The sequence below is a fragment of the Parathielavia appendiculata genome (assembly GCF_033297405.1).
Source record: "Parathielavia appendiculata strain CBS 731.68 unplaced genomic scaffold N657scaffold_16, whole genome shotgun sequence".
NCBI classification, from domain to species: Eukaryota; Fungi; Ascomycota; class Sordariomycetes; order Sordariales; family Chaetomiaceae; genus Parathielavia; species Parathielavia appendiculata.
In genome coordinates, this window is record NW_026944235.1 from 330,895 (window position 1) to 338,679 (window position 7,785).

Consider the following 7,785-nt stretch of genomic DNA (forward strand, 5'->3'; position numbering starts at 1 on the left):
GCTGCCTGACCGTCGAAGTGAAGAGTGGCCTCCCGGTCGGTCAGCCAGTTCTTCGTCCATAGGACGAGCCACCTTCGGAAGCGCATTTCTCGAAGGGTAGCTAGTAGTCGGACGTGGTTGACCGTGTCAAAGGCGCCTGAGATGTCCAGCTGGAGGAGCGACGCTGTGGCTTTCTGTCTCCAGGCTTCTTGTGCCTGCGCTACTACCAGTCGGATTGCCAGCTCTGTCGACCGGTGCGCCCTGTTGCCCATCTGCTCATCTGGGAGTAAGCCGTTGATTTCCGCGGCTTGAGTGACCTTCCTGGCCACTGACATTTAGGCAATGGTCTTAAAGTAGAGTCTTTTGGGAAAAGGATTAGGGAAAGATCAACGCCGAGACCTACGGCGTGTATACTATACCTGTAATTCATGGCTCGGTACAGTTATACAAGGAACAGCTTAGTAAAAATCCAATCCTAATGCAAGACGGCGCTCCAGGGCATACAGCTACGGAGATCAAGGAAGATCTCCGCGAGCGAGGTATTACTATGATGGAGTGGCCACCCTTTTCATCAGACTTGAACCCCATTGACCTGGTAGAATTAGATGAAGGACGGGATCGAAGATCAGTATAGCCTTGAAGAAAAGCCCACGTACAATAAGTCAATATGTCAAGGAGTGTGAGAGACAAGTGGCATCAATGCGAGGCACTCGGCACTGCAAATGCCGACTCAATTCTGCTAATCGAAAGCTAAGGGAAGGAAGAGGGAGAGTATCCAGGATGCGCGACTGCGAAGCGAGAAAGATAAGTGGGCGCACAGGCCACCCACCGATGACCCACCGATGGGAGCATGAGTCCAGGGTGCGCTTTCCGTCACAAGGTGGCTTAAGAGCCACTACCGGACAACTACTTAAAGGAGCTATTGGCCTCGATGCTAGATCGTTGCAAAGCAGTGATTGCAGCTAAGGGTATACTTACAGAATATTAGCTAGCTGTTTGGTATATTTAATCTGAAAATGTGTGGAAACTATGCGCTGGTTAGCGTGGGTACCCCGCATGGAGATTTTTATAATCCATTATACCACAGTAGTAACAGCGCAAGTCGACTTACAAGTAATACAGTCAAAGTTGATGATATATTTGACTTGAAGGAGGGGCGATCTACGAAGTAGTTTGACTTGGAAGGTGGGGCGACTCGATTCATTTTGAGTTGTTCCTTGGGGGACATGCCCACGGTCTTCGGCTTCCTGCTCCGCTTTCCCTGAATCTTGGCGAAAGCCAGCGAAGAACGGGGCTGGTTCGCTTGGGAGCTACCTTGCTGAAAGGGGTATAACGTGAGGCTCAGGTCCGAGAGTCGCTTAAGCCAGTCGTTGGGCTCTGTTTCGAGCGAACCATCTTTAGGCAGAACGGAAGGCAGAAAGAGGGGCCGTGGCGCAATGAGGCGGACCCGCCGAAGTCGACCTGAAGGACAACTGAAAAATAGGACTCGCCGAATTTCTCTCCTCCGAAGAGGCTCAACAACGGAAATCGATCACGCAACGAGCAACTAGAGATAGACCCATCCTGGGCCGCAGATCACCACCCCTGGATCATCACGGAGATCATGGCGGATGCATTCTTTCAGACGTCAATTCCCGTCGCCCATAATGCCGTCAAATCCATCATTTTCAGGTTCGCCGAGCTCCTGATGGGCCTCTTCATTTTCAAGTTCTTCTCCCTCGCCGCGGCCCGCTTCCGCCATTTCACTCCCTATCTCATGTTTGCTGAGGGCTGGATTCAGAGAGGGTTATTCATGTTTTCACGAGGGTTCTCTGGCGCCACCCTCCTCGTCCTCATCTTCTCCCTCATCAACACAGCAGCGTCGCTCTACGGCACACTTTTGTGGGCATTGGACTCTCCCGGGTATATCTTTCGAGTTTACAACTCGACTGTCGCGGAGCACCGGTACGCGCTCAATCCGGACGCCTCATACGTCTTTTCACTGCCACTCGACCCGGTCAAGCTCAACCAGACCACCGAGACCCTTCCAAAGATTATGGGGGCCGAACTCTTCAAATCCGGCTTCAACATGTCGCTAACGGGCGAGGTCAAACGGGGCAAGCCCGAAACCACGGAACCGACGCGGCATGAAGGCGTCGGCGCACGCATCTGGCTGGACGAAGAGGGCTTCTCCGTTTCGGCCGACACCTATGCCAGCTGGCCAGGTGTTCCCCCAACCATCGACGGCGAGAACCTGGACTTCCCCTATGACTGCATCCAGTTCGACGGGGGAGTAGCCCGCTGGAATTGTACCTATCATAACGCCTTTGCGATGGGATTCTTTCAGGCCCCGCTCGGTAGACCGGAAGTGCACTTTGACGACGAGTCATCCAAGAACTACGACTCGCAGTACATCCTCGCAAACCGCGTCGACAATGCGTGGGCCGATTACAGCAAGGGCTCCGGGACCGCAGTCATGATGCAGGTCTTTACCGTAACCAAAGGCAAGAGGCGACACACCTTCGCCGAAACCGTGTTCCGCGCGACCTTGCTGACGAACCCGGGCGTCTTGTTCGCCCGGGACGATGTCGACGACCTGCTGCGGCGTGCAGCCGGGCGCAATGAAACGGCCCGAGACGCTCCCATGCTGGGACAGATAGTCGAGGACATTCTCCGCGCCCAGGACGAGGGAGTGAGCTACAACTACGGCGTGAACTATGCCGAGAGCGACAACACCGTTATACAAAACACCTGGTCCTATTATAGGGTCCTCAGAACCCCCGATTTGAAGGAGGAATACTCCATCGTCTATACTTCCGCGACGAACATCACCCTCATCCGCTCCGAGGACATCGAAAACCCCCCAGGCCCGCTCGAGCCGTGCGACAAGCCGTTCATGAACGAGGCCTTTGGAGGACAGGTCAGGCAGACAACTTGCGCCGGGGCAGCGGTTCTCGAACTCGACGCGCGGTTCTACGGCACCGTCGACACGGCCGCTGTCATGATCATCAACGGTCTCGGCTACGGCCGGTCCAACGTCAGCTCCGAGTCCATGGACCAGAGGGCCATGGAGTGGGTGTGGGACAACACGCCGCGCATGATGGACCTGCTGGTGGCGAGGGGATACGTCGTCAGCGTGGACCCTTCGCTCGTCGGCGTGTCATTCGAGCAGATGGTCGTTGCCATGAGCGGTCTACAGCTGTTCCTGAGCATCTTTGCCGGCGTTCTGGCACTTGCCGCGTGGGCTGCGCTGGCGTATGGTGCAGACGACGGCTGGTCCAAGAGCATGCTCGCCAACCTCGTGCATACCACGCTGTATCGGGGCACGGCTGAGTCGAAGAGGGCGTATATGAGGGCTGCTCCGGATGTGGATATGGTGGTGCATGGGGAGGGGGACTACCTTGTCGTGGACGGCAAGCCGGTCATCCTCCATCAGCCGCCTGAGACGCCCGTGACACCCTCTGTCTCGATGCAATATTTCGGTGGAAATATGCCCAAGGAAGCCATGGTGTCGGGCGTTCCGGTTGGTTCGAAAGCACAAGGGTATCAGTATGCTCCAGTGCCGCAGTGACGTACCTTACCTTATTCAGACATGTGCCATTCATGTTCTGATCTTGGCCGTGATGATATCTATTACGAAGAGTCCCTTCTACCTCACACCACAGCCGGTGGAGGAGAAGATATTGTTGAGTTTCCTCTTAGGCCGTGGCGTCGGACGTCAACTCGGCCAACGGCAATGGGTGAATGCCACTGACCTGCGCCGTGATGCTGACACTTGCAAAGCGGTCCCCCCATTGCTCGTTGGCTAGTCTCCTCCTCCGGCAAGGAGCTAGCGCGAAAGCCGTTGCGACCGAGATCTGGACGTCGATGCGCGGCCTAGCGTCGTACTCTAGTAGCGAGAATATTGCCTTGCCTCCCAAGACTTGGGAAGGTATTGTGCCGCTCGTTTGGGAATTGGTTTCGCGAGGGGCTCCTCTTGACAAAGAGTCGACCGTGCTCCTGGGATCGTTCGGCTACGCCTTGGCCGTTGATTACGGGTAACGCATGGGCATCCGGATGCGGTGGTTTGCAGAGCCGGCTACGCCATCCTCCCCTCCATCCTCCTCTCGGAGTCCCTGCGAATTCTTGAATTTGAAGATCGAGACAAGATTCCATGCATGTGATATTATCAATGCCAGTGGCAGTCGCTGTTACAAGCAACTCAAAAACGAAGGGAACTTGCCCAGCTTGCCCCGGTCTCTCTCCTCTTCCGGGGGCGCCTCGGTAGCGACACTGCCGATCACGCACGGGTCAACATGGCGCTGAAGGATGTGCGCACGATTGTCGGCGAAGGCGAGTGGATCATGACGGGCCCACCTCCCGGCTATGTGTTTGAAATGGTGCACCAACACGAACGAGCGAGAAGCCGGCCGTTTTGCGAAGCGAACTCGGGAACCACACGCCGTCGACGCCCCTTACCCGGCCGCGAAGTCCACTTGACGTTGTCACCGGCTGCGCTCATCAAGAACTTGGCCTTCAGGTCGAATGCGAAAATGGCCGAGGTACAGTTTGACTACCTCTTTTTGCACACAAAGTGTTGGATGGTTCTCCGCGATTTCGAGCGCATTATGGATCCTCTGTTCAGACAGGCTTGTGAGGGAAGACCGGATTACGGTCAAATCGGAAGTCCAGCTCCCTGAGTTGGTTGGAATCATCTTCCGCGTGGCTGCGGGCCAGGCGCCGGGGCAAGGGCAACGAGATCCCCTCGAGGCGTCTCGATGCAGCGAGGGAGGGCCTTAAATGGCTTCTGGACTTGGGGATGAACCGATTTGTGGTCCATGAGATGGGGCGCTTGGGAATACCAGTGGAACTCAACTTTGAGAGTGAATAGGTACTTGCAGCTTGTCGATGTCAACGAATGGCCTCAATCAGTCGAAGATCTATAGCCGCAGGCTGTTTGATCTCAAGTAGCTCTGCCTCAGATGCAAACATGAAGTGGTTCCCATGAAGACCACTGCAATACTCTCCCCAGAATTGACGATCAAGAAGTCCTAGAACCGAGGCGCAGTTTCTAGCGCCCTGTAGGTACTTCTAACCCCTGTTTTCTGCAGTCTCAGAGAGTGAGATTGATTCTCTGCAGACCACCGGTACTAGTACTTGGCACAACGGCTCCTTGGACCATACAACATCCTCGAGGGCAGGGGGGCCAGTGGATCACAACCTCCTTCCAACCTCGCGCAAAAGCCAGGGCGCAAATTGGCTTATGGTTTCCGTCGAATATCCGCTGGATACTCAGACATCGAGGAGACGCTGAAGAGACTTCGCGGGTCCTTCATCCGGGTCATTCAACGGAAAATTCATCTTGTCCATCTCACAGCAAGAGTAATTCCTGGTCGCCCAAGGATGTGCAAGAGGCGGTCCAGTCGGTCCACTGTCTTCCTGGAAGCACTTTCTCAATCGGGCGATGTCACATTCGATTCTGGCCCGCCGTTTCATGGTGTATTCAAGGCTTCATGAGATTCAATTGTTGCGACTTTCACCTCCCTGTGGATATTACTCGGCAAAAACATGCTTTCTCAGCCTAATCAGCTGCATCCATTTCTGAGGTGCGCAGCGGCGCACTGGCCGGGACACTACTCGAATCTGGAGGTCGTCAGTTTCGAACATGACAAAAGAGACCTAGTCCGGAAGGCCGCTGAGCTTTGCGAGCCGCCGATGAGCCGCGGATGGTTCCCGATCCACTGGTTCATTGAAGAAGGAATCCGACAGCTACCCACTAGGTCTAGATCCTCCCGCTTGCATGGTAGCGTCGCATTTAGGCCACCTCTCAACGCTCCGGATCATGCAACGAAAGTACCAGGGATCATTCAAAATCAACTGGGCATGTCAACATGGAAGAACGCCCTTGTACTTTGCAACAGACCTTGGTCATACTGAGGCTGTTCGGTTTTTGGTCAATCACGGAGCGGATATTACCAAGCAAGTGGTACTCGGGAGGGACAGCACTGCACACATCAGTCGACAAACATGAAACCCAGATTGTGGAGATCATGTTGGAGGCTGGCGTCCATCCAGACACAAAAATGGAGCGGTCATGATACAGCATGATACAGCGCTGGAAAGAGCCGCGGCCGGAGGCGACGTCGAGCTTGTTCAACTCCTGCTCAAGTATGGCACCAATCGCCACTACTGGAACAATATCATAGCCGCCCTACGGTCACCAGACCCTGAACGGCGCTTGCAGCTGATGATGCCATGTGATAACACTGATGGGTTCGGATGGAGGTATCGTACAGCCCTGCACATGGCTGCGGACGTCGGGGAATACCTAGACGATTCCACGGAAGCAGAAAGGGTGCAAATAGCAACAATTCTCTTGGATAACGGCGCGAATCCAAATATACAGCACAACTGCCAGCGCGATTCCCAGTGTTGTTCCTCACCAACGCCCCTACATCTCGCGGCAGAGGCTGGCTTCGTCGATATTCGCCGACTCATAATCGACTATGGTACTGGTCATATTGGAGGACAATGCGGGGAAAAACCCCCTCAGATGCGGCAGAACTTTCCCATATGCCGCTTGATGAACGACTCCGGATGTGCTGGACGATCTTCTCAGGTACGAAGTTGATCCAACCTCAATGAGCGATGACCACCCTCCTTTCGGACGCAAGATAAAAATAAAACCGGCATAAGTACGTACCTTGTCTGTTGGACAAATATCAGGTGATGCAGTTAAATAACTAGGATATTTTCTTGGGTAACTACCTTCAATAGAGAATGAAGTATTTCCATGAGTTGAAAACAAGAAGATAATCACGCTTGATACCAAACGTTTGGGTTCAAGGTTGCTAGAGGCGGATTCAATGTTACGACTGTTTTAGAACACTATAACGTAACTGTTAGATGTAAGTAGTTATTTCAGACTTGAAATAGGTGCCCAAAGATGCAGCTTGCCGCAGTTCGACACGAGAGCCTTCTCGTCACCTCGCTTAAACACATGTGTGCCTTGGCTGAGGGCCAGAAACGAGCCAACGACTGGAGTCAGCCTGGACCTATCAGCTGCAATAGATTCGTGCATACCTAGATGGGCAGCTATATTCAAGCAATCCGTTCCCCGCAATCGTGCTCTCCAGTTCATCACCACCTGCCTCAGATAGTTCAGCCAAGCCAGCAACGAAGTTCCGAGGACTCAAACGCCCTTCATATAGCATCGACTGTATTCTCTTATTGTAGTCTATAGCATTGTTTGAATTGCCTAAGGTACCTAGAGCAGCGTCATGTGAGTCACCTTCTTAGATCTACCCCTCAACCTATTACTAACATAAGAGGAAACTACATAGATGCCGAGTACCCGGCTCGCACCCGGGCCCTGGCCGCTGTGCGGTCGCTGTGGTGTCGCCTACGGAGCTCTATGTAGTAGTACCTGTTGCGGAGGGCTTAAGGTGCAAACCTTGGGGTTCCGTGGTTCTCTGTGCACGCCCAACGACAACGAAAGGCCGTAAGCCGCAGAGAGCCCGGTAGAGAGGTTCGGCCTCGCCTCTTTGACTAGATACCCCCTTGAGGCGGATCTTCGCTATGTAGTTAGCTTAGGTAGCACGTTCGTAGGGATTGCGAATCTAGGGACTTCAAGGCCACTCTGGCCGACGGCCGAGGCGGAAAGAAGACTGCAGGGAGTATTGTTCATGCGGCCTGCGGCAAGATATATCAGATATTCAACTCGAGGACGGATAACAGGGGCCGACCGCGAGCCTTTGGGCCGCAGGAGCCCACAGCGGTAGAAGAAGCCGCTAACACAATTGCAGTTTGGACGGGAGGGACTGCCGACACGGACAGAGTAATGGAGGA

General features: G+C 54.1%; 4 protein-coding genes across 4 annotated transcripts in view; all 4 read left to right on the plus strand.

The window, feature by feature from the left end:
• N657DRAFT_658449 (uncharacterized protein) overlaps window positions 1–967 on the plus strand; it is a gene marked incomplete at both ends in the record, with an annotated part of 3,572 nt that extends 2,605 nt beyond the window's left edge. Inside the window, 3 exons of the mRNA XM_062794900.1 lie at window positions 359–574; window positions 609–656; window positions 872–967. Of these exons, the coding sequence (XP_062644326.1) occupies window positions 359–574; window positions 609–656; window positions 872–967 (360 nt within the window). The remainder of the gene's footprint in view (window positions 1–358; window positions 575–608; window positions 657–871) is intronic.
• Window positions 968–1,354: 387 nt separating this feature from the next.
• Window positions 1,355–3,616, plus strand: N657DRAFT_157553 (uncharacterized protein). The gene has a single exon (XM_062785998.1). The coding sequence runs from the start codon at window positions 1,583–1,585 to the stop codon at window positions 3,527–3,529; it is 1,947 nt and encodes a 648-aa protein (XP_062644327.1). The 5' UTR covers window positions 1,355–1,582; the 3' UTR covers window positions 3,530–3,616.
• On the plus strand, window positions 3,616–4,126 carry N657DRAFT_157568 (uncharacterized protein). The gene has a single exon (XM_062786000.1). The coding sequence runs from the start codon at window positions 3,703–3,705 to the stop codon at window positions 3,997–3,999; it is 297 nt and encodes a 98-aa protein (XP_062644328.1). The 5' UTR covers window positions 3,616–3,702; the 3' UTR covers window positions 4,000–4,126.
• A 1,606-nt stretch (window positions 4,127–5,732) lies between these two features.
• On the plus strand, window positions 5,733–6,711 carry N657DRAFT_157557 (uncharacterized protein). Its single transcript, XM_062785999.1, has one exon. The coding sequence runs from the start codon at window positions 6,032–6,034 to the stop codon at window positions 6,566–6,568; it is 537 nt and encodes a 178-aa protein (XP_062644329.1). The 5' UTR covers window positions 5,733–6,031; the 3' UTR covers window positions 6,569–6,711.
• The last annotated feature ends 1,074 nt before the right edge of the window (window positions 6,712–7,785 follow it).

Coding starts and splice junctions, on each gene's coding strand:
- N657DRAFT_157553 (XM_062785998.1), top strand. CDS start 1,583: ATGGCGGATGCATTCTTTCAGACGTCAATTCCCGTCGCCCATAATGCC.
- N657DRAFT_157568 (XM_062786000.1), top strand. CDS start 3,703: ATGCCACTGACCTGCGCCGTGATGCTGACACTTGCAAAGCGGTCCCCC.
- N657DRAFT_157557 (XM_062785999.1), top strand. CDS start 6,032: ATGATACAGCATGATACAGCGCTGGAAAGAGCCGCGGCCGGAGGCGAC.